At 39.2% G+C, this 27,375-nt stretch overlaps 1 protein-coding gene across 2 annotated transcripts in view; it reads right to left on the bottom strand.

Annotated features, from left to right (window-relative positions):
• LOC101344421 (phospholipid-transporting ATPase IB) overlaps window positions 1–27,375 on the bottom strand; it is a 685,896-nt gene that overhangs the window by 510,152 nt on the left and 148,369 nt on the right. For both annotated transcript variants that reach the window (XM_023740920.1, XM_004386566.1), the window contains exons 20-23: window positions 24,175–24,259; window positions 22,703–22,842; window positions 21,030–21,168; window positions 9,475–9,539 (exon numbers count right to left, since the gene is read on the bottom strand). In XM_023740920.1, the coding sequence (XP_023596688.1) occupies window positions 9,475–9,539; window positions 21,030–21,168; window positions 22,703–22,842; window positions 24,175–24,259 (429 nt within the window). The remainder of the gene's footprint in view (window positions 1–9,474; window positions 9,540–21,029; window positions 21,169–22,702; window positions 22,843–24,174; window positions 24,260–27,375) is intronic.

Below are 27,375 nucleotides of genomic sequence, written 5' to 3'. Positions count from 1 at the left end.
ACTACTGTTTCATGAGAAACTATTTGTTCTGTAAGCCTTCACCTGAAGTACAATAAGATATAAAAAAAAAAAAAAATGAGTGGAAAAAGCAAACTTAGCAAAGATACATAAATTTTGAATTGTTTACATAAAATTGAAAAAAGTCAAAACAAGCTTATATATATAGCTTATGGATACACAAACATATATAGTAAATGTATAAAAACATTCATGGAAAGGAAAAACACCAAATTCCAGACCATGGATTTCTCTCAGGCAACGGAGATGGGTAAAGGAGAGAAAATGGGGTTTCAAATATATGTAATATTTTGTTTCTTTTTTAAAACTCCAGTGATTCCGACTCATAGGACAGAGTAGAACTGCCCCATAGGGTTTCTAAGGCTGTAATCTTTATGGAGCAACTGCCACATCTTCCTCCTGCAAACTGCAGACCTTTCTTTCAGTTAGCAGCCAAGCTCTTAACCACTACACCACCCTAAACAAGAAACTTGCAAACTCTTTGGGTAGACTCATAGCAACCCTTAGAACAGAGCAGAACCGCCCCATAGGGTTTCCAAGTAGCAGCTGGTGGATTTGAACTGCCAACCTTTTGGTTAGCAGCCAAGCTCTTAACCACTGTGCTACCAGGGCTCCACTGCACCACCAGAGCTGTAGTAGATACAGGAGAATCAACAGATAAATCAGTAAAACTAGGAATTTAGAGAGATTGCTAGATTTTTTTTTTCAAGGAGCAATGCACCACTAAAAAAAAACAAATCTGTTGCCATCAAATCAATTCTGACTCATAGCAACCTTATAGGACAGAGCTGAACTGCCCCATAGGGTTTCCAAGGAGCGGCTGGTGGATTTGAAACGCTGATCTTTTTGGTTAGCAGCTAAGCTGTTAACCACTGAGCTACCAGGGTCCTTAAAAAAAAAATCTAGCAATCTCTCTTAAATCCTAATTATACTGATTCATCTGTTGATTCTCCTTTATCTGCTGTGTAGACAATCATATTATCATACCATCAACTACAACTCTTTATTTTAATCCTTGTAACTTTTATTTCCTTATCTTGTCATCCTGTGGCTAGCACTTCAGTATAATGTTAAATGGGATCACTGGCAAGGAATATGCTGATCTCATCCTTGCTTTAAAAGAAATGATTCTATCATTTCACCATTAAGTACGATGTTTGACATAGGTTTTGGTAGATGCATCTCATCAGATTAAGAACATTCGTTTCTATTCCAGGATGAAAAATTTGTTTTTGAGTAATAGATGAGTGTTAAGTTTTTTAGTGTTTTTTTTTTTTTCCTGTATCTAATTAGATGATTTTTTCTTTAATCTATTAATGAGGTGAAGTACAGTATTAATTAATTTTTCCAAACTTCAAATCTATGCTTGCATTCCTAGAATTAAACCCAACTTAATCAAATGTTTTTTGTTTGTTCTTTTAATTGTTGGATTTGGTTTACTAATCTTTTGTTAAGGAATTTACCTCTCATTTCATAGCTGAGACTGGCCTGTAATTTTCTTTTATTATTCTTCCCCCATTGGTTTGAATATGAAGACACTGAAATGTGTTACTTTTTTTCCTACTTTTTGGAAGACTCTATAGAATTGGAATTACGTGTTCTTTGAACGCTTGAAAAACCTAGACTATAAATACAATGTGTGTGTCTACTGTTCTCTTTGTAGGAAAAATTATAAGCAGGGATACCACTTAAGTAACGCTTGTAAGATTATTCAGGTTTTTTATATCCTCCAGTCTGATTCTGAAAGGCACATATTTTTCTAGATAATTATCATTTCATCTAAGCTTCAGATTTGCTTAAAGTTATTCACAGTACTCTCATATTATTCTAATCTCTGCTCTACCTGTAGTTATTTCTCTTGGCATTCTTAAAATTGTTTATTTTTGCTTTTTTTCTCCCCCTTGATCAGCTTTGCTTCTGGTTTGTTTCATCAGTCTTTTCGAAGAATCCATTTTTTGTTTTCTTGATCTTCTTTTATTAATATCTTAAACTCTATGTATAGCTTATTCATGTTAAACCTTTTTCTTTTATAAGATAATCAGTAAGGCTACAAATTTCCTTCTTTGGGTGAGTCATATCCCACGAGTTTTGATTTGATGTATTTTTTTAATCATTCAAAGTATTTGCTAATTTCCAGTGTGATTTCTTCTTTGACTCCTGAATTGTTTATAAGTGTAATTTTTAAAAATTCTATGAATACAAGATTTTTATAATTATCCTTTTATCGCTGATTTCTTGGTTAAGTGCATTGTGCTCATACAACATGAGATGAGTGATAACAAATTCTCTAAAATTTTGTGGAGAATTTCTTTATCACTTGCATGGAAAATGCTCTCTTTGAGAAGAATGTGAGTACAGGGAGCTAGATACGTAAGCATTACATGTACACACATACACAGGTACACAGGACGTACGTGTGTGCGCGCGCGCGCGCATTTCGTCTATGGCTGCCTTCCTATTACAATGGCACAGCTGAGTAGTTACAACCAAGAACATATGACTCTCAAGGCCTAAGATATTTACTACCTGGCCCTTTACAGAAAAACTTTGCTAACCCTTGTCCTAGCTGTGTATATTTAGCAACACACACCTCTCCTTTGTTGCGACTATCACAAAAACAACTTAATCGTCTAAGCCAATATTTAATGACTATTTTCTCAGCTAAAATAAAAATTTGTGGAGAGTACAGAACATGCTGCCATTTACTGTTACATTTACAATTTTAGTAAACTGCCTGGCCTACTAAAAGCACTCAAATGTCTTGATTTCATGTAAACTCAAATTACTTATACATTTCTCTGTTTTCTTACTCTGTCTGAGCTTTCTCTTCATATGCTTTTTATTTTCCTATGATCTATCCAGCAGAAAACTCACTATTTTTAAAAACAGCATTTCTAAGTCTATGAGTCTATATTACTTATTGCAAGAGTTAGTCATCAAAAAACAGAAAAACGCTAAAGATGTCAGGATTTACTAATTCAAACTTCTAGGTTAACAAATTGTATATCTACATTTCTAAAATTTATCTGTCACAGCATAATATAAGATTTTTCACGTCTCACTAACCTTTTATGGAAAATGTGTGTGTGTGTGTGTGTGTGTGTGTGTGTGTGTTTTAACATAACGATCACCATTTTGCTTTACATTGTTTTTAAAATTTAAGTTCTAAGCAATACAAGTAGAAAAATCTAAGGTGTCTAAGTAAATATAATGCTAAGGGCAAATGAATATGCTCAATTGGAGCAAAATATTTTCCAGCAGATTTATAATTTAAATTTAAGTAGAAGAATTAGACTGCTAAGTTGGATGAAAGAGACTGGTAATTTGATAAATCAAAAACTTCCCTACTGAAAGCAGAGCAGAGAGTTAATCTCTACGGGATAATAATCATGCTCCTACTTATAGCATAAGCTTTGGTTTTATCTGCCAGAGAATTATTCTTCTTCAACATATTCTTAAGTCACACATTTCAGATAGTTCTCATACTGAAAAATTTATAAAGAGAGATAGTCACTCAAACACAAGAAGAATCAGTCAGGGACAGCTATTATATTTCATGGTTCACTTAGCACTGCATGCCCAAAAGGAAAAGCAGAAAAGATCCACACAAATTGAATAGACATCAGTTTTTGAAGTTATAAACTATGCGACCATCTATGAAGACTTCATTTTTGCTATAATACCTTCAAATTTAGGACATATTAAATATAACCTCAATTCTTAGGCTCTCAACTCTACAAACAATGCTGAAAAAAATACCCACATGTTCGACCTTTATATTACATGTACAAAACTGTGATTAGCTATTTTCATTGATTAGCAGATAAATTACAGTGCAGGATCATGGCAATATATACAGTGGAATTTTGCATAGTTCTATAAAAGAGGATAATAGCTACATACATATTTTTTATTGATCTAGAGAGAATTCTTGTTGAGAGGAAAAAACAAGTTAACAAAAATCTATTGTGTATAATTCTATTTTTGAAAAAAAAATGGCTACACACACACACACATAAATTTAAAAAAAAAAAAAAAATGCCTCTACTTTCCCCAGAAAAATGTGCCTAGACTATTAACCAAAACGTTAATTGTAGTTCTTTGGGTAGTGAATTCTGAGCAATTTTATGTTATTTTTTTCACATTTATATCTATCTTTTTCCTACATTAAATGGAGTGGATCATTTAAAAGGGAGGTAAACAAGGTTTAAAACTATTAGATTGCCAGAAAATCTACATTATCCTCAGAACAAAGCTTGATGATTATAATCCCATTAATCAAGTGAACTATATCAAAGTTTCTGTCTTAGATACATCTTGGAAGTCATTCCAAATAAAACATACCCAGGCCTGCATAAGTCATCTTATATAGGAACAACAGTGCTGAGAAACTTGACTACAGAATAAACTTCAATAATGAAGGAATGTGACAAGACTTAAGCCTCTGATGTAATAATTTTTCTCTTACAAGAGCCTGGCTCCACTGACACAGCAAAGTAGGTTGTTATCCTAGCCTAAGAACCACTATCACTGTGGACATTTAACGTTTTTCATGATATACCTTTATGATACACCATGTAATTACTGATTTTCTTCACTTGGGAAGCCGGCCATGGTAAGTCAAGAATCATCAGGCTCCCTGCCAGGTTATGTGTTCCTCGTCTCTCTCTATGCTTTTGATGCTTGCAGGGACACCATTAGCACTAGTAGTAGACAAAGACTTTCGAGCTCATCTCCCCAAAGCTGTATTCCACAGCATGGACATAAATAAATAAGCTCATTGGATGGGAATGATTTGTTAAGCAGCTAAGAAGAAAAAAATCAAGTAATGCCACCTCTGTTTTATTTTTAAAAAAGTGTAGACAAAAGTATGATAGATTATAAAAAGTTTAGTACATTAAGTTTAAAGTTTTGATTGATTCACCTAATTATTTCAAGGCCATTAGTAACAAACATTCACCACTTACAATTAAACAGAAAATGTTAGGGAAGGAATATTATTTTATGGGTTGAATTTATTAAAAAATCTTGGTTTATTATGCAGGTAAAGAAGACAAAAGTTATCTATTAATTTGCTTATCAGGATAAAGAAATAGATTATCATGTTAATCTAAGACCTATGAAAAGTTTCAACAAAACCCACTAAAATCTTCTGTACTTGTTTTCTCCAATTTTTCACCCAATCTCTTGAATCCATTCCAATCAGGCATTCATCTCCATAATCATTCAAACAGCTCTTGACAAGATCACCAATGAACTCCCCATGGCTAAAACCAATTAAATCTAAGACCTCATCTCACTGGATGTATAGGCAATGTTTGATACAATTGTCCCTTCCCTCCTTCTTGAAAGATTTTGTTCTACCTGGTTTCCGAGATACCAACCTCTCTTGTTCTCTACCTATCCCAAAGACCACACTTTTCTTGGTCTCCTTTGCTTTTCTCATCTCCCAAACTCTTAATGCAGTATTCCTAGATCTTAAATTCTTAGACCTCTGGACTATCTCTAATCAATGCTGGGGGTCTCATCCAGTTTCGTGGCTTTAAAAATGATACACTGATGACTTCCAAGTATCTCTCAGACCTCTCCCCTGAACTCCCAGACATAAACATATATATGCACTCATACATATATCACATATATACATATATATTTGTATATATATGTGTGTGTGCATATAGATATAGATGTAGATATAGATTCAACTGCCTAAAGATATCTAATAATCATCTCACTTCTAACATGTCCAAAAAAGACTTTGGATTTCCCCCAACTATCACACCTGCTTCTCCTACAGTCTTCTTCATCTCAGAAATGACAACTTAGTTCTTCCAGTTGCTCAGATCAAAACCCTTGGAGTCACTCTTACCTCTTACCGTTCTTATTTTCCATCTTCAATAAATTAGCAAATCTTGTCGGTTCTACTGTCAAAATATCATGTAGCCAGAATCTCACTACTTCCTATCACCGATACTGCCAATACCCTGATACAATCCGCCATTGCCTCTTACCTGGATTCGTGCAACAGCCTGCTAGCCAGTCTCCGTGCTTCTGCCCTTGCTCCCCTTTAGTCTTATACTTACCCCAGCAGTCATACCTTTCTTAAAGATCAATCAAATCAGGTCCCTCTTCTGCTCTAATTCCACCAATGTCACCCCACGTCACTCAGAATAAAAGCTAGATCACCACAGTGACCTACAAGGCTACAGGATCAGGGTGCTGCTATTCCACTGACTTCTTCAGCCATGCTCTCCCTTGCCCACTCCACTGCAGCCACAACGCTGTGCAAACACATTAAGATGTAAGTACATTGGACTTTTGAACTCACTGAACCATTGCCTGGAACACGATTCTCCCAGATACAGGGTAATGATATCATATACCATCCAAACCAAGGCACTTTGGGGGAGTGAAAAGGGATGCTCTTAAACATATGTCACTACAACAGGTGTGAACTGAAACTGTCCAAGGCATACTGAGATGTATGATCCCCTATCCAGATGGCCCTGTGGCTCCTATTCCCCTCCCTTCCTGCAAGTCGGCTCAAATATCACCTTATTAGAGAGGATTCCCCTAACCATTCTACATAAAATAGTAACCTCTACCTTCCCTGTGAACAAAAAGTGAACAAAAGAGGGAGAGTCCCAGCATCAACCCTTCTTCTGAAACGCCACTCATTTCTCTCTCCTTCAACCCACTCCTCCCTCACCCATTTCTGGTCAGTATACCAGAAATAAGGATTGGGTATATCAGTGGTAATCCATATGTTGTTATCAACAAATCTTCATTTCTCTGTACTTTTTCTTTAACTTAAAAAATAAAATTATATTATTTTCTTCCACAAATGAATGGATCATCTAGTGTGGCCCTGGGGTACACACCACCATCCCCCTTGTTCCAAAGACCACTGATCTTGCCTGTATTACAAGCAGAGCTTAGATGTTATTTTGGCAACAGACCAAAAATCAAAACAGAAAGATAAATTGTAATCATTTATAAAGACTTAGAGTCCTGGCCTAGACATATTTGTCAGCCAAGCGAAAATGATGAGAACTTGCTTTGGATCTTTGAAGTAGGTCTCTTATTCCCTCCTACCTTTATGAAGGGGTATAGCAAGGGAAACCAGATTCAATTCTTCCATGTCTTGAGCCATTTCCCTTGTTCCTGTCTTGTTTGCTTCATCATCAGAGCCCTGAAACTTTAGAGGCTCAATTTGGGAGTGCAACTAGGGACCTACTGTATATCTAAATTACTGAACTCCTAGAACTCTGCTTTTATGCCACACCTACTATATGAAATTTTAATGAGACTAGGAATCCCTTTAACCCTTAGTTAAAAATAATAAATAAATAAAAATAAAGAAGGTTCCTTGGTAGACAGAACTATGAAGTATCCCCCCTTTGAGTCTTGAAAATAAAAAGCACATGAAAAAGTTCACTTATGCTCAATAGATATTGAACGTATTAAAGTCTTATACCAAAAGCTAAAGTTCAATCATGGTTAAGGAAGAAACAACCCTAAGAGGTTACTAAGGGAAGGCGGGCATATACCCACAAAACCTTTTCAGTCTGACATGACAAACCATTCCTTGGTCTCAATAGGTCTAACGAAACCAAAAGTCCCATTTAGGGCAGCAACTCTTAGAGTGCTATGTAGAGTTAGAGTCCATCTCCTGGATTCCAGAGAATACCTGGTATAAAAGACAACGTAGGCACACTTGAGTTGCTTCCAGAAGAATGGGGTTTATTCTGAGGCTGCAGATGCATTGGATCTGGAAAACCATCAGAAAACAAAGAAGCACCAGGAACCAGCCGCTCTGGGTGTGCTCACAGGCTGTGTGGATTGTTCAAGATTCTGGGCATCTCTCTAGGTCAACCCTCCCCTCTGCTTCCTACCAATGTGCTTCCTTTGCTTGATCAGTTTCTATACTCTCAGAACTTCAGCTTGCTCCTGGTCCATCAGAGCTATCCTAATGACTATCTCAGAATGAGTATTACCTTTAAATGTAAGTTCTTATCGATAACTGAAAAAATTTTCTGGGCTTGTTCATTCATTCATTCATTTACTGAGAAGCAGGTGTGTGCCAAGCATTGTCTTGAGGGTGGGGATGCCCATTAACATAAGAAAATTTTTCCCCATGGAGCTATCATTCTAAAGGACTACAGATAACATAAATAAAATACTAAATATTTCAAATGATGAAAAGTGTTACAGAGAAAAATAAAGGCAAGTGTGAGTGTTGGGTAGAAGGGAACACTTGGATGGAGGGGAGGTTTCCTCACTACCATTGAGCCACAGAAGAATGAGAGTCCATGAGATGAGGGATGACCTGGGAGTGCTGGGCTTCTTGCGGGCAGTGACACAGACAAGTACAAAAAGAATACTGACGTGAATCCTGAAGACCTCAAGCCAAAGAAGGTATCTTGCTGATGGTGGTCTGGAGGCCAGAAGGAGAAAGGTTTAGTCCTGAGCACATGTAGTTCATAGATTCTCTTCCTGACACCTGCCCTTGGAGGGGTAGAGTATGTCTTGTCCTTCACATTCATGGCCTCACCCATTTGCAAGCATGGAAATCTCTGTGCTATATGTCCTCCCATGATAACTAACCCTGTGATTTGCTCCCAGCACTGGCATTTAAGTACACTGCATGGGAGAGTGACTGTTGGTGCCTGTCAGTAATGAGTCTCTTGCTAAAAGTCCCAAGAAATGGAATCTGATGTGTTCAGCTCATCTTTTCATATCAAACCACTCACACAGGTCACTGGTTACCCTGAGATCAGCTCTCACTCCTGGTGTCATCACTAGCTTTAGACCATGAGGGGGTCATTACATGTCTATAAAATACTTGGAAAGCCCAGGCTGTTCAATTCTTCATGAACTCATGGTAATGGGATGTTGGGGAATTAAGAGCATATATACCCTATGACTATAAAATATAAACAACTCCTGACACATGAGTATTATCCTTATTTTAAGGTTTCTACTAAAAAGAAAATCCAAAAAACCTCCTTATTAACCTACAATGGAGTTAGCCATCACTAAAAAACTAGACCAAGCCTGTTGTCGTCAAGTTGATTCCAACTCATGGTGGCCCCATGTGTGTTTTAACCATCACTACTTAATGTAAATCATAATAGATTCCATTCATACTTCAAATTTAATTGTTAAAGTTAAACCAGATTAAAAGAAAACCAGCTGGTATTAAATGCAGAATCCTAGATGAGTAAAATAGAATATTATCAGGAAACAATATTATAAGCTTACTATTTTGATATTTAAAGATACCCTTGTATGACATTTGTTCCTAAATACAAACAAAAAAGCATACACTCACACAGTAGTTGTATAGTTGTTTTCTGGCAAAAACAAAAACCCTGATTATCAATCATATCAGAAACAAATAAACAAATAGTTTATTAAAGTTATATCAAATATAACTTTTGCAAAACTACTTACATCCAAAGACTCTTCCTTCAGGAGGATGAGGGCCATGTTCTGTGACACCAATCGGCAGGAATATCCTGAATGGGGGAAGGAACAACATACATGAATTTATCATTCCTTCCATGAGCTCATTTTTCAATGGTTACTTGAATTCAGTCTCCATTCTTATATCCACAGTATGACCATTTTTAAGCCTACTGAGTCTTATACAGGAATTAGGCAAGAGTGAGGGGTAGGAAAAGTAACCTTAAAATGACTTTTATTCTTCTAGACAGCTTGAACACAACTGGTTGGGAAGGTTGACATAACTAATGGCTAAATAAGTACTTGTCGATTTTCTGTGGATTTTTCTTTATCCTTCTTATCCTTGTATAAATTAGGATAAGCCTTGGATTATCTAAAATAACAGCAAACACTTTAAGAAGACAAATGGAATCTAATGGTGTACCTAAAGCAGCATAAATGTGCCTATTGTAATATCAAGATCCTTCCTTTGCTTTAAAAATCTTAGGTAATTCTCACAACAGGCTTCAAAGGAACATTATTGTACTTGAGGGAATCACTTTTCCTTCCGCAGTTCAAACTAAACCTCATGAAAAGAATTGAAGTTGAGTTAAAAAAAAAAAAATTTGATTGAAACGAAAGTATTCCAATACCAGTTCTTATCAACGATTTCCATTGCATTTTTCAATAAAGTTGTCTCTATAGGATAACCAAGATATTCTTTTTTGCTTTTCCTCCTAGTAGGTAAACATGCTGTCTATGATGACCTTTCCTATTCAAGCTCTGCAGTCCACTCAGAGACAGATGGAGACACTTGGTGCCCAGAGACCTGGACATCCACAAGGGACAGGGCTCTTCTGACTCTTCCTAACTCAAATCCATACATTCTAAAGGGAGTAGGCCCCTGAAAACCCCAACACCAGGGGTGTCCTGTCGGGACTCTAGTCATTCTTTCAAATCATCCTCCGTGCCCCTCAAGAGAAATGAGATCAATTGTGTGCTTTTCACCAAACCTCAATTTATCTCATTGAGAAAAGTCAAGCAAAGAATCCTTCCACCAAGAAAATAGGCCCTCACAACCAGTTTCTTCTCAGTACCTTAAGATAACAGATCAATGATTACAGAAAAATGAAACAAATCATCAGCAAGTAGAATTTCAACTTTGGATAAGTATGTATGTAGTGACCTCAGTCAATGTTGTTGTTTGGTGCAATCAAGTCAACTCCAATTCACAATGACCCCACGTGACAGAGTAGAACTGTGCCATAGGGTTTCCTAGGCTGTAATCTTTACAGGAGCAGATTGCTAGGTCTTTTCTCCCAGGTAGCCACTGGATAGATTCGAACCGCCAACCCTCCAGTTAGCAGCCAAACACTTAGTCGTTGTGCCACCAGGGCTCCTTGGCCTTAACCAAGACTGTTCCCAAAAGAAGGATACTCGATTCGCTGCAAAATATGCTAAAGCATCCACTCCCAGAGGCATTAAAGTTAACTACAAAGAGATAGGTGTTTAACTGACAAGTCACAGAACAGTTCTGTGTTCATTCCTGCTCCACAGGTACTCTTTTCATCCTTAAGAGATCCTACTAAAAAGCATAAAATAGAATTTAAGACAGGCAAAAATTAAGATCAAGAAAAACCTAGTATTTTTATTCTTTTTTTTTTTTGGACTGTACAAAGTATAGCCTGCATTAATGATTGTCATTTGAGAGGAATAGCTTGTAAAAACCTCAGGACATAAATTTTTAAGTATAAAATTATGGTTTTTAATCCAAATGTTACTTTTTTTTTTAAAGCAATATCATAAGAATAGAGTCCAGGCTGTTAACAATAGTTTTCTCAAGAGAATGAGATTATTTCTTTTATTAAAACAACCATGTATTATTTTTAAAACTGAATAATTTAAAATCACAACACCACATGGGCAAATACCTGTTAAGTATCTAAGCCCCCACCCTCCAAAAAAAAAGCTCCGAAAAAAAACCACCAGCAGGCAAACATGCAACCATTTTCTCAAATAATACATTCTCAAAGTTGTTCCTTATAAAGCCCATATTTTAACAATAGTGAAGAGTAAAAATGACACTCTCCCAGAATGCCACTACAAGTTCTCCACAGCAGGACTGAAATCATTGAACTTTGTTTCTCATTAAAATTCTACAAGTGCATTCTTCCTTCCTGTACTTCCTTTAGATTAGGTCCAAAAGGGAGGTCTACGTTTTATTTTCATTTACAGAAGAGGATATTGCAACTTTAATTATTTCCCTCCATGTTAGGCTTACCCTTTCCCCCCAGAGACTTCTAGCAACTTCCTGCGGTACAGGCTGTTACAAATTCAGTATAACTAATGCCAAAGGATTTGCTGGTGGTTTTTGATTTGAACAACAGCTGCAGAAGCGGGCTATAATTTTTAAACCGTAGCTTGTTGCTTTATTTTATATTTTTCAATTCAAGCAAAATGCCATTTGACAAGTGAAGCTGTACGAAGATTTGATGAAAAAAACTGTTTTTTTTCTAGCTGTGGCAGGGAGAGAACAATAAATAAAACTGCCAAAGCTTTCATGCGCTTAAATATACACACTGAAGGCTTCAAGGAAGAAACAGGTTTATTGTTTTGTTTTAATCTGGAAAACGAAGCGAGGTTTTGCTTACAGAATTATCACACAGAACACTTGGACTAGACAGACCATGGAAATTTAACACAGTTAATTGTGACTTAGCTAATGTGGCAAATTAAATCATGTCAGCCCAAGTTTGGTGTGCTTGATTTCTAATGTTTGCAGATAAAATGAGCTCAACTCTTGGAAAATAGCCAGGTATGAAATGTCAATCCACACTTGTAAATTGAGGTCTAGTTCTTTAATCTCGCAATCTAACAAAATGACCATCAAATAACTAAGCAGAAAATCTCTGGGGTTTTACTTTTTACTACAGCTGAAATTAACAGCATGCTATAAAAATGTTTAGTCTTTCTACTACCTGAGTATAATCAACATTCAAAGAAACCAAAATATCACAGAGTCTGTGGCACTTAAAGCAGACCTTGGTTTTAAGACAATAAAATAATATTTTATACTAGAAAATACTGGTAAACCAAACCTCCCAAATCTCTCAGCCTGTGTCCCTTTTTTGTTGCTGGGCGCTGTTGAGTCTATTCTGACTCACAGTGACCCCATGTGACAGAGTAGAACTGCCCCATAGCATATTTAGGCTGTAATCTTTACTGGAGCAGACTGCCAGGTCTTTCTTCCGTGGAGCCACTGAGTGGGTTCAAACCACCAACCTCTCAGTTAGCAGCAGAGTGCTTAACCATTGCACACCAGGACTCCACTCATATTGTCAAAGAGATCCAGCTTTCACTGGAGATGTTTTTCAAAAAGTCAGAAAGAATTCATACTTACGAACCATACATCCTGGGATCAGATTAACCAAGCTACCAATTCATTGGGATGTAACATGGTTCCAAACTCTCAGTGAGTGCTTTTGGTTCCAAATATTTTCACAGAAAATTTGGTCAATCAATATTTGACTGTGAGGGTATGAAAAACCCTGTCAGACAGCACAAATCGATTATGAAAGATAGTACCCTTAATCTCAATGCAGGGTTAGTGTCATGGATAGAATTATGTCCCCCCAAAAAATGTGTGTATCAGTTTGGCTAGGCCATGATTCCCAGTGTTGTGTGGTTGTCCTCCATTCTGTGATTGTAATTTTATGTTAAAGAAGATTAGGGTGGGATTGTAACACCCCCCTTACCCAGGTCACATCCCTGATTCAATGTAAAGGGAGTTTCCCTAGGGTGTGGCCTGCATCACCTTTTCTCTCTCAAGAGATAAAAAGAAGAGGGAACCTCATACCACCAAGAAAGCAGTGCCAGGAGCAGAGCATATCCTTTGGACCTGAGGTTCCTGAGCAGAGAAGCTCCTAGCGCAGGGGAAGACTGATGAGAAGGCTGTCTAAGAGAGAAAGCCTTCCCCTGGAGTTGATGTCCTGAATTTGGACTTTTAGCCTACTTTATTGTGGAAAAATAAATTTCTCTTTGTTAAAGCCATCCACTTGTGGTATTTCTGTTTATAGCAACACTAGATGACTAAGACAGTTGGTGATACGCAGTTCAGGGTCTTTCATCACCCACAGCACTAGGAGCCTGAGGACTCTTCCTCAGACCCACATACCTTAGTACCTTTCCCTCCAATCCTTCAGACCCTTCTCAGTAATATTCTGTCTCATATGTAAGAACGCACTCCCTCAGTCTTACCTCAAGATCTCCTTCCCAAATTGGACCATCCTAACGCATTCTGTCAGTGTGTTGTACCATGGTGGCTTGTGTGTTGCTATGATGCTAGAAGCTCTGCCACCAGTATTTCCAATACCAGCCAGGTCAACCATGATGGACAGGTTTCAGTGGAGCTTCCAGACTAAGACAGACTAGGAAGAAAGACCTGGTGATCCACTTCCAAAAATCAATGAAAACACTACAGATCACAATGGAATATTGTCCAATATAGTGCTGGAAGATGAGCCCTCTAGGTTCGAAGGCACTCAAAATACACAGTAGCTGCAACAATGGACTCGAGCAGACCAACGACTGTGGGGATGGTGCAAGACCAGGCAACATTTCGTTCTGTTGTACTTGGGGTCACCATGAGTTGGACCTGACTAGATGTCAACTGACAACCCATTCTATGTTCAGTTTTTGAGTTTTTGTTGTTGTTATTGTTTTGTTTTTAATAAAATCTTGACAGCTCAAGCTTTAAACCTATCTCACCCACGAAGCCTTTCAATTCAAATATTTTTCCTTCCACAAGATGACTATCAAGTGCAGCAGTTGAGTGCTCAGATTCTCAGCTCTCTCACACCTATGTGACCTAAGGGAACTTACTTGATCTCTTAAAAAGGAATAATGCCTACCTCAAATGGAATTAAATATCAAACCCATGTAAAGGACTTAGCACAATGTCTGACACATAATAGCTGATACTTACTAAGTAATCATTGTTAAAACCAGTCATGCTTAATGTCTATACTGCGCAATGAGTACTTTCTCACCTATTCTGTTCTCTAATTTGTCTCCTAATTAACTCATGCCTCAATTAGGGAATGTACAGTCCCCAAACCTATACTGGGGCACCCAGAAACAATGTTAGCAGCAGGTAATGAAGAAGTGTGTGTCTGCAGCCAATTATTGTAATTCATGTCAATAAGTTGCACACCTGTAAAAAGCTGAATTGGCAAAAGTTGTATGATAGATACACTTACAACAATGACAAAAAAAAAGAATAGTTGCTGAGGCTGCTTATGTACAACCAAAAACCTCAAGGGATTTGGTTCCTCCGTTTGGAGGTGTAGGGTTGTAGTTTCATGCAACATCCCAGTTAACTGGCCTAATAATGTGTTTAGCACTTCTGTTCTACCTCCTGGTTTGCTGCATAGTGTGGGGGTCTTAAAAGCTTGCAAGCAGCCATCCAAGACACAACAATTGGTCTCTATTCACCTAAAGTAACAGAGGAAGAAAGACAACCAGGAATAGAAGGAAGATATGTAATGTGTGGCTAATTGCTTCCATCAACAACTGCCACCTTTTCCACGAGACTAGAAGAACTGGACCGTGACCAGCTATCAGTACTGAACATTTTGATCAAGGATTCTATAGCAGAATCCTGATCAAAAGAGGGAAAATGCAGAACAGAATTGCACATTCTCACATACCTGAGACTATCTGGAGCCATGGAGGCTGGATGAACCCTTGAAACTATTGCCCTAAGATCATCTTTAAGCCTTAAACCAAAAGTATCCTCCAAAGTCTTCTTAAAAACAATTTTTTAGCTTAACTAGTAAAGAATGTCTGCCTTAAGCATTATGCTCTTTTAAGAACTAGCAACACGGGATCAAACTGACAACGGCGACTTGAAAATTAGACAGGAACCTTAGGGCGCAGTGAGTTTATGTTAATAGGGGAGGAACAACTCAGAAAAGGAGGGTGAGAATGGTTGCGCAACTCCAAGAATGTCATCCATGTCACTGAATTGTACGTGTAGAAACTGTTGAATTGGTGTATGTTTTGCTGTGTATATATTTTTTAAAAAGAAATGTGTGAATGTGTGTCTGAGCTTTCTGTGAACAACAGCACAAAGACTGAGACCGCCCCAAAGCAGTGGTGTAACCATCACACACGAGCTCCACCTGAGGATGGGAAACATGCCATCCTTTTAACAGGCAAGGCAACTGTGACGTGGTGGGCAAGCACCATCTCTACTACTCACTTTTTAAAGTTCAACTTCTAAGCCTATAAGAAGTAGTATGAAAGTATCGAACAATGGTTAACAAAAAAGCAGGGGGAAATTTCAACTCAGGAATGGTTGAAGATAAAAGCTGTTTCCAAATGAATGACATTAAAATGGAATGCATGCTAGAATTTGTTCTCACTCATTCCACATCCATTAGAATAAATTCAGACTTGCAAATGCCACATCTATTGTACACCTACTTAATAGCTGTTTTACCAGCAGTAATGAGGAAATGATGACTACGTGATTCACAAAGGCCACATCTGAGATTTCACTTTCGACTAGCTGATGCCAAACTTTTTAATTCGAAAAAGAAAATTGCCAACTCCCTGAAACACAGCTAGTTAGCATAAATTCCAGCATTCGGGGGCAGCAGGATTCTGGCACGGTGCCAGTTCCAAGCTACCTAAACCCACAGGCAAGATGACTGTCAATCCACACACTGCTCACTGGCTCATGCTGGCTCACAACAGACACAAATGTGTCCTGGAACTGAATTTGACTAAGGGTATTTACTGCCAAGGTATGAACTAAAAGTAACATTTTAAAAATAAATTCTTGAACTATGATATGTTAAAAAAAAAAAAAATAAGGAAGAACCAAAGGCGAAAGATAGCCAACAACCCCAAACACCAAACATACCAAACATCACCAAATCTAAAGAAGAACACTGACTATATGGATCACGAAGAAAATGCTGCCAATTAAAATTGTAAGAGTCAACAATCGTAAGAAATCCCCATTTCAGAGACATTACAGAATGGATGAAATTTTGGTGGAGGTTTTTTGTGAAAGCTACATGAATTGGTTTTAAGTGAGCCCTGCACCAGAAATCAAGGGCCATGAGATGCAGTGCTAGCTGGGCCATTAAGTAGAGTATCACCTTGGTAAAACCAAAAAAAAACCATTGCCATAGAGTCAATGTCGACTCACAGTGACCCTATTGGGCAGTATAGAACTGCTCTATAGGTTTTCCAAGGAGCAGTTGGTGGATTCAAACTGCCAACCTTTTGGTTAGCAGCTGAGCTCTTAACCACTGCACCACCATAACCCTGGTACACTCTGCGTTTCCACCAGGAGCTGTAAGATTGTTGAGGTGTAAAGACAGGAAGTGCCTCCTAGCACAGGGCCTGGTACTCAGCAGACATTCAATTAACTTGTCGTCTTTTCTTCCTTCGTCCAGTACAACTGCTAGATACTTAATCTTCTTCCCAAATATCTTCTGATACCCCAAAACACATATGGAATGCACTAAAATGTACAGAAGAAAAAAGAAGCACTGTGCTAGACAGGTCAATAGATAACGGTTTTCATTACCGGGGTAGCTTTCAGGAGGAATAAAACCAAACACCAGCTGCCATTGAGTCAATTCCAACTCATGGCGACCCCATGTGTGCCAGACTAGAACTGTGCTCCACAGAGTTTTCAGTGGCTGATTTTTCAGAAGTAGATCACCAGCCTTCTCTTCTGATGCACCTTTCAGTGGACTCAAACCTCCAACTTTTCTTTTAGCAGCCAAGTGTGTTAACCATTTGTACCTCCCAGGGACTCCATGTCGGGAGGAATACATGATTAGAAAACAGATTTAAAATCCATACTCTATCTGCAACTGGACCTTAAGCTGCTTACAGCTGTTGACTGTGAGCTAGCATGGACAGATCTGATAAAATTTCTGGATGTATACACTTTGTTGACTCTCCTGCAGAGACTGTAGTATCAACTGAGACCCTAAACCAGAAAACTACATTTAATCCCTCAACATCACCCAGGGTTAGGAACTTGAGTTTTGAAGGTGAAGTAAAGAAACAATTTAGATAGAGCTCTTTTAAAAAAGACCGATTCCCCAGTTAGAAACATACTTAGTAACACAAAAGAGCTGATCGAATCCTACAAATACAGTAGGAAAAACCCCAGCGGAGGAAATCCCCAGGATAAATATAAGACTTTGGCAAAGGCATCAGCTTATAAGTAGGAGGCATCATTTTCTAAGGAGCACTGGTGGTGCAATGGTTAAGTGTTTAGCTGCTAACTGAAAGGTCAGCAACTTGAACCCACCAACTGCTCCATGGAAAAAAAGACCTGACGATCTGCTTCCGTAAAGATTACAGCCTAGGAAATCCTATGTGGCATTTCTACTCGGTCCTATAGGGTCAGTATGAGTCGGGATCGACGAGACGGCACACAACACCAACATTCATCTTCTAGTGGCCCTGAGGAGCGTTCGCCAACAAAGACCAATTACAAATTATCTAATGGATGTGAGTGTTTCTAGTGCCAAAACTACAGATGTTACTATATATCCTTTGGAAAAAAACATGAAATAATTTAACCATGAAAAAAAAAAACTGTTTGGACAGGTATCAGTTATCTCAGAGGGCTCAGAGAAGCCTCGCTGCATGCAGGTAAAATTTTCCTTCTCAAATAATAACCCATTTATGTTATGTGGACTGATTCAGCCAGTTAGCTTTCTCTTGCATATGTTCCAAACTTAGCTAGACACTGACAGGTCAGGTATAACAACAGAAACAAGCACGAAAAGACACGTGTGCTCCCCAAGGGCGGGATGATGTGGTTGAAAGGTGGAGAGAGGGCACTGGTCTCTTCCAGGTAGCACACAGTCAGCATGCTCTAAAGCACGCTCTTCAAAGCACACAAGGTATCTAAGGATGGTAAGTCTAAGGCTAGGTGCATAGAAACGTCATTAGTCCAGCAAGAACATTCAAGATCTGGAAAAAGAAGGAGTATCACTACAGTTCTATTTTAATTTGAGGCGTTACACGTTTCTTTCATATTGCTATAACAGAACAAAAAGTATACTTAAATTTTGGGTAAGTATTTCAGGCAGCCCACAACCCATCTGTCAGTTTGCTGTACTCTGGAGGCTTGCACGTTGCTATGATGTTGGAAGCTATGCCATCGGTATTTCAAATACCAGCAGAGTCACCCAGGGTGGGCAGGTTTCTGCAGAGCTTCCAGACTAAGGCAGACTATGAAGAAAGACCTGGCAATCTACTTCCAAAAATTAGCCAGTGAAAATCTAATGGATCCCAACACAATATTTTCTGAAAGAGTGCTGGAAGGTAAGCCCCCTAGGCTGGAAGGCAATAATGGACTCAAGCATGCCGGTGACCATGAGGATTGCGCAGGATGGGGCAGTTTGATTCTGTTGTACATGGGTTGCCATGGGTTGGAACTGACTAGGCAGCAACTAACGACAACAACAATTTCAGGCACTAGTCAGCTTTATATGCCATATATGAACAACCGGGGCCATATACCATTAGCAGGTGTTTCAGACCAAATTTATCTTGGAACTAATACCTGAAGGGACATTACAAAAAAGGAAATGCGCTATCCTTCATTTAAAAACAATGTTATCAACACATCACCAAAGGGCTGTAAGCTTTGGGTTTTCATTTTCCAAGAACAGTGACGGGTTTGCACTGAAATATTCTCACATTTGTCCGAGGGCATGCATTTGAGTGAAAACCAGGACAAATTGACGGATGGAAACATTGATGTTTCAGGGACTGCCTATGAATCACGTCACTCTCTGTGACTTTAATTTCAGTTGTTTGGGAACCCAAATTGCGCTTGGTTAGTTACCACCTTGACAAGAAATGACTATTTACAAAACTGAAATTGCACTAAACAAGGGCATAGTGGGAAAATCGCATCTTCATTGCTAACTGCATGGGGAGGATCAGCAAGAATCCAATTCCCAAAGTGTGCAAATGGATCCAGTCCTCACCTTCTCACTTCTCCACCCTTGTTGCCAGCGGCTCATGCAGCACTTTCTCTCAGCCCTAGATATCCAGAGCTGGGTCACAGCTCACATGTTAGATGGATACCTTCTTTCAGCCCCAGCCACCGAGAGCTGGGTCAGAGCTCACACGTTAGAAGGACAGCTTCTTTCAGACTGCCAAATAGGCAGACGTCAGCCCCTGCTGGCCCTCACTACCCCTGTGGGTTCATTAATTCCCTGGAATAACTCACAGAATTTATGGAGAGTATTTATGGCTGAAACTTTATTACAACCAGAAAGGATACAAAGAAAGAGACATATAGGGTTAGGTCTGGGAGGGGTCACAGTGTGGAGCTTCCATGTCCCAAAGAAGGATGCACTACCCTGTCTCGTGCATGGTCACCAACCAGGAAGTTCATCTGAGCCTTCGGGCTCTTACTGGCCTCACCATGTGGCCAGGATAGATGACATCCTGCCTCCTGAGGCTCAGTCAGCATTGGGCCCCTAGGTGATCTGGTCAGCCCCAATCATTAGCCTCAGGTGCTAGCAGAGCTCAAAAAACCGAGAACAAAAGTCAAATTGCTTCGTGCAAGGTGATTCCACACCTTGCAGAAATAATTTCCAAAAATGTCTACTTTGTTTAATTTCAAAAAATGAAATTAACCCCAGAGGGCTAGTATTATCTACAACTGAGGCAACTGAAAGCCAGAACTAAGCCAAGGGAGGGCTTTATGGACCGGAGGCACCACTGGAACAAACTGATGGTATTCCAGGGAGGCTACTCTGAAGAGGTCGATGGTCCCTTAACTTCAGAGGTCCTAGGAGGTTTCTTTCTGAGGTGCCATGACATGAAATAATGTCTATTTCCAAAAAACATGCTAGGTTGTCTACTCCTTATGTACACACTTTATCACATAGGTACCAGAGATTATTACTCCATAAAGGTGATAAAAGTAACAGACAATTTAAAAATATGTCAGATAATCACAGTTAGATTTTAAATTAGTCGTTTCGACTCCTCCTCACACTAAAAATGTGCTTCTTTAACACCAGCGAAGAAATTATTTTGACTTCAATTCCCCTCTTTTCAATTGTCCGCTGTGATACTTAGCAGGGAAGGAGGTTGCCAACCAAGATGTTAGAAAAATCTATCAACTGGTAAAATAATTACAATAGTTATAATTATATAAAATACTAATATAGATTTCAATGTAATAAAAACATGCTCTAAGAGAGTTTTGTGAAGAAAGCAGTAAGAAGAAAGTTGTGAACTATTAAGGCGTATATTCTATACACAGTGTATTTAATACTTTTCAGAGAGCTATGAAGAGTTTTAATATTGATAACAGGCAGATGATGCTCATCAGAGCATCTTCATTTGATTTGGGCAAACTTTTCTTCACCTTGTGAATGAAGAATTCTACAAAAAGTCAGTTGTCAATGCATCTGAGGAGAACTCAGGCACCTCTATCAGACACTTTAAAAACATAAGACAAAAACCAACATCCAGAAATTATTTTTAAAACTGATTACCTATATTAATTGCAGTTTCCTGTTTGTCTCCTGTCAACACCCATATTTTAATTTCTGCCTTCAACAGAGTTGCTATGGTTTCTGGAACGCCTGCCTGAAGGCGGTCTTCTATGGCCGTGGCTCCAAGCAACAGCAAATTCTAGATGGAAAAATATCTTTAATCAAAGATTGAAACATACTTAAGAACAGCATTAATCATAAAACTCTGACAAAAGAAAGGCAGTCAAAATGTTCTATGACAGTTATCTTACTTCCTCTACATCAAGTCTTTCTTTGTGGATGATTACTGATAACTAGACATATGGCATTTCAAAACTCTTCACAATGTTAAGGCCACTCAATACATAAAGTTAACCCAGTGCTCATCATTTATTTCTTGGTGCATAGGCACGGTAGACTTGGAATAGACTAGAAATCATTTGGTAGCATAGAATATGGGCAACTTATTCTGAGGATATACATCCCCTCACCCCACTAATGAATAAAGTATTGTATTATGTTTAACATATGTAAAAATTGATTTCTCGATGATACACTTGCCCAGCACTACAGGAGTAAAATGTGTGATGCTAAGAATTTAATGGGTATAGAAGAAAACATAAAAACACCTTAGGACAGAGGAGCTATAAAAATTCACCCCCTTTTGTCCACTTAAAGGCCACAGGAAAAATCTATTCAAGTCACACCGAGGACGGGCGTGGATGTGCAATGCCCTGGGCTGCCTATGCGTTGGCCTGCTGGGCTGGCAGATTCCAAATTTTCTGCATAGAAGGCCTGGAAAACACTATCACTCTCCCCTCGTCTGTGACGTATCACCTCGCCTTGGCTAACAGACTGCAGGAAGAGCCAACTAACTCGTGAGTATCCACCACATGTCTGGCACCACATGGGCACGTCACCTACTGAATAGTTTGTTTTCTAAGTATAAACTAATGTGCTATTTCCAGTAAAGCATGGCGAATGAACACATGGAGTCAGCTCTACGCCTACTCAGATTCCACCAAAATGGCAAACAACTGAGTATAAAAACTTCAACGAAAGCCAAGTATAAAAAAGCAAAGGGGAACTAAACAACCAAAAATGGAATGAAAAAACAAACAGGTAATGATTCAAAGTTATAGAAATGGGAAAACAGATGGACCATTTTCTAGAAAATGATGTCTGACATGAAGCTGAAAACTGGCTCCCTGATGTGAGGGAACCCAGTAAGCAGAAAGCTAGCGAACGCCTTGAGATAAGCTGAAAAGAACAAAAAAGTCAAAGTAGGCAATATGAAGTAGCAACAGTGAAGCTTGACTATCACGATGTTAAGTGTGAAAATTCGTAGTATATACAATGTCTAACCTAACCATCCAACATTCTGATTGCTCATGTATGTTGGTGAGCTACTCACATAAGCATAATCTTGGCAAAACCCAGAAAGTCACTGATGCAGCTTTTCACCCAATAGTCCTTAAGATATCATTAATACTTAGCTGAGGGTAGAGCGACCTTTCAGATGCCCATCAAAATTCAGTGCTTTATAAAGAAAAAGACTAAAACCTAATGGTTAATTAAGATGCTAACTAGATAACAGATCATTATATAGCAAAACGATTCCTGTTCAAATACTTTGTTCAATAGGTGATAAGTCTTTCATTAGGCACATACAGAATGTATCTTGTATCATATACCTTTTCAATGATCTCATAACACTCTTCCAGCCGTTGAGCTCTGTCTTTCAATATGGTGCTGGCTTCTTGATAGACTTTCAACCACTCCTCATATTCATTCTCAGAGAGGTCTGCATAAGCCACACAGAGGGTCCGCAAACCTGCAAACAGCCACAGTGTAGACCAGACACACCGCTGGTGAACTGGGTCAAGTAGAGTATTTTATCTCCTATGTAAAATCACCTGACTCCATTTCATATGAGCGTGTTCACATAAATTAAAGAAACTGTCTGCTTTTTAGGTCACTTTAATCCAACTTTCACACATCTAAAAAGAGAAATTTAAAATAACTATCCTGTATTCTAAGGAGCCCTGGTGGTGCAGTGGTTAAGTGCTCAACTGCTAACCGAAAGATCAGCGGTTCGAACCCACCAGCCACTCCACAGGAGAAAGATGTGGCAGTCTGCTTCTGTAAAGATTTATAGCCTTAGAAACCCTATGTGGCAGTTCTACTCTGTCCTATAGGATCACTGTGAGTCAGAATGACCTGACAGCAATGGGTTTGGTTTTTTGGGTTTGGATACTGTATTCTAATGTGAATAACCTCTTCTATATATTTAAAAGTACATGAGAAGCCACTGGATGGTAATTCTCCCCAGCAGAGAGGTATGGGAGCTGTGCTCCATCCATGAGTACGTGTGCAGTAGGCAGGTAGCAGTAGGTAGAAGCAGCAGGAAGTATGTTTCAAGACAGCAGTAAAAAGCCCTATGTGCTATCACATGAAAGATGCAAGTTTTCAAGCAGACGTTCCTGTGTGTGTGTGTGTGTGTGTGTGTGTGTGTTTGTGTGTATGTCTGCAAGTTTTCAAGCAGACGTGCCTGTGTGTGTGTGTGTCTGTGCATGTGTGTGTGCGCACACGTGCATGTGTGCACGGAGCCATAGGGAACCCACTAAGGTGAGAAAGCAGCAGTCAACACTTAAGCAAGGCTCCCGCTTTGATCACAATCACCAGCAGGAAAACTTGCCATCAGTGTTGTTTAAAGCCTTTCAGAGAACTCCTTTCCTGTTCACTATGGGCTCAGTGAGCTGTGGTTTCCTTAAGACAACTATAAGCCAGTGCCATAAGGATAACGAGAGTGGGGCAGGGAAACAACAAGGTGAGTTTGCCGAGAAGGGGGATATTAGTTACACAATGATGCTACACACTGTGAATTCGCCTGCCTTTTCCCTCTGTACACAAAGTTCCTATCACTGCTGGTTAAGAGTGAGCAGAGTCGTCTGTAGGTAATGGAATATAGACTGTGCCATGCATTTTGTCACTGTCATAGGTACAGAATGTGTAGAAACTGGGACTGGCACTAGAAAAGCAAGCTAAACAACTCCACAAAAATGACAGGTCCATCCAGAACATGACTCCTTACCCAAGCATCAGCCATGAGCGCTTGAAACTATAACTTGAATGGTTAAAAAGAGCATTTCCAAATTTTACTTACCTTCCGTGGCAAAATACTCCAGATGGCATAATGTTTCCTCCATGTATTTTGAATCTTTTGAAAGTCTCTCAAAAATTACATTATCCTATAAAATAGGGAAACACTGTGACTAGCAAATATTTAAATAAAGCCTTCCAGTCAGCATTCTAAAAGTGGCTTTGCTCTGGTGGTGTTTGTCTAATGTGCATGAGAATACTTGAGTGGGCAAGTTCAAATACAATTCTTGGCTGGATTCAATCATGAACTTTGAAAAACAAATCAGTTATGGATGTGCCCAACAAAACCAAAATCTATTGTGTACCTTATAATTCAAAGTAACACATGTTGGGGGGAGAACCATAGGCATGAGGAATGGTGTCTATATTCACTCAAATTTGCAAAATTCATAGCAAAGTTTATAATATCTTTTTGCAGAAGTAGAAAGGGTAAGTTGCGCATCCCAAATTACTCTAGTACAACCTCATCTTCTGACAGGGAGGAGCCCCTAACCACAGAGGCCGTTAGGTACTAGGCACTGAGCCCAGTTTGGCCAAGAAACACTGGTGTGGTCCAGCTCATCACCATGTGACACCAAGTGATATTTCCATGACCAACATGCAGGGCTGGGAATGGAATGTCACACATTATCCATCAAAGATGTTATTGTGGAGTAAAGAATTGAACTTTACCCAAAGAATCTGGTCTTTGTCCTTGGTTCCTGAAAGATAACCTCTAAACCTTTGCAATTCCCCCAGTAACTGAAGTGTCTTTGATGAGGTTTCCAGACCACACTACCTAACAGGTGACTCAGGTAGGGGTTGGCCATGCCAGAAAGCCCCAACTTGTGATAGGGGAAGGGGGGCATGATTCAACCAATCGTGCCTATGTAATGAGGCCCCAGTAAAGGCTCTGGACATGGAAGCTCCATGGGCTTCCTGGTTAATGACAGATATTGATGCATGAGGGAGGACAGTGTGCCCTTTTTTGGGACATGGAAGCTCCACGTTGGCAACCCTCCCAGAAATCACCCTATGTGTCTCTTCATTTGTACCCTTTTTGCTGTAATAAAACTATAATTGTAAGTATAGTGTTTATGTGAGTTCTGTGAATAATTCTAGAAAATTATCAAACCTGGGGGAGTACTGGGAGCCAGCAGGTCAGAAGTGAGGGTAGCATAGAGAACCCTGACTTTATAGCTAGTACCCTAAGGAGGGTAGAGGAAACCCCCAAACTTATGGTTCTCACGTCAGAAGTGAGGGGAGCCCTTGGGACGAACAGGCTTATAACTGGCATCCTGAGGGGCCAGCAGGTCAGAAGTGAGGGTGTCATGGGGGCCCCCAAGCTTGTGACTGGCATCTGAAGTCTTAGGGTGACTTGGCGGTCTGGAGGACTGTGCCCTTGTGCCCTTTACTCATGAGTTCTAACCTAGCTCAGAGCCCTGGTGGCACAACCAAAAGGTCGGCAGTTCGAATCCACTAGCTATTCCTTGGAAACTCTATGGGGCAGCTCTACTCTGTCCTACAGGGTCACTATGAGTCAGTATTGACTCAACAGCAATGGGTTTGGGTTAACCTAGCCCTGGGTGGCTAGAGTCAGAGGAAAAAGTGCTGCATGTGCAGTTAGGCATAGAATTGAATTGAAGTAGAATCGATCATTACATTTGCTGTCATAAATTTGGACTGAATTGATCCTATACTGTATCATTGCAGTATCAGGAAACTAAAAGAAACCTAGTTTGTTTGTTTTTTGGGAGGGGAGGGGAACAGAATTGGAAAGCATTAAATTTTATAACAATTAAAATGTACCATCTAGTATTTTCCTACTTCTGCTGTTCTGTTTACAGCCTTCCTCATACTGCCTCATTTTGTACCTGCTGTGGTGCTTAGCTCATAGCCGGGATCAAGTCAATGACAACGGGTTTGGTGTTTTTTTTTGTGTGTGTGTAGTACTTAGAACACAATGACCAAAAATAAATAAAAACAACGTTAAGAATACTGTGCAAGAACATCGCTTGTCCTTAATTTAAGTTGTTGCTACTCTATAAACACAGAATCCTTTAACAGCTCCACACAGAATGCATTTAGAATTCACAAGATTACTCTCATTTTTTTATAAACCTTAGTCAGAGTGTACTCAAATAAGACCACCCTTCTTCCCCAAATTAACAAAGATTTGTAAGATTTTCAACAAATCATTGATCCCGGTATAGCTTTGTCTTCTTGACAGTCTCATAAAATTCTTTCCTTCAACACATTAGGCCAAATTTAACAGGATATAAGTTTGCAGGTAAGGTTCATAAGCAGTAAGATCTCCCCTTAGAGATAATGTATTTAGATGTGATTACTCGGAAACTGGCCAAAAGAGGCAGTAAGACTGCTGCAATAATAGGCACTGCCCTTGAACCTACTACATAGCTCCCTGAGATGAAAAAAAAGAAAAAATGGAACCACAAATGGGGGAGGAACAACTCAGGAAAGGAGGGAGAGAATGGTTGCACAATTCGAAGAATATAATCAATGTCACTGAATTGTACATGTAGAAACTGTTGAACTGGTGTCTATTCTGCTGTGTATATTCTCAACAACAATAACAAAAATCAAATAAATTATAAAAAAATAGAACCACAAAAATGAAAAGAATCCCTGCTAGAGAAGCAGTATATAGGAGAGAACACAAATCACATGATCTCTACGTCACAACACAGTGGTGGTAAAGCTAGACTTAGAATTCATACTCCAAGGGTTTGTCGTCACACATCAAGTTGCTGCGCCTGAAACCAGCCACTGGCTCAACACAAGCTTCTCACTGATCGCCTTTGCCATGCTGGCTTGAACCACCATTATCTTCAGTGGACTTTTACTACTAAATGAGCTTTATGGCCAGCCTGAAACAGCCTCTCAACCTTGGGCAAACGATCAGAGAATAATGAAGACAACAGCTACAAAAAGCAGCAGATTAACAAGCAGCTGTCAAGAAGTCACCACTGATTAATGTAACTGATATCACTAAATGGCAAACGAAAAACCAAACTCATTGTCATTGAGTCGATTCCAACTCATAGCAACCCTATCGGATAGAGTAGAACTGGCCCACAGGGTTTCCAAGGCTGTCATCTTCACGGAAGCAGACTGCCAGATCTTTCTCCTGCAGAGCAGCTGGTGGGTTGAACCATCGACCTTTCAGTTAGCAGCCCAGTGCTTTACCACTGCACCACCAAGGCTC

The sequence above is a fragment of the Trichechus manatus genome, unplaced genomic scaffold (assembly GCF_000243295.1).
Source record: "Trichechus manatus latirostris isolate Lorelei unplaced genomic scaffold, TriManLat1.0 scaffold00168, whole genome shotgun sequence".
NCBI lineage: Eukaryota > Metazoa > Chordata > Mammalia > Sirenia > Trichechidae > Trichechus > Trichechus manatus.
The sequence above is the reverse complement of the archived record's forward strand: the minus strand, read 5'-3'. Positions and strand labels throughout refer to the sequence as shown.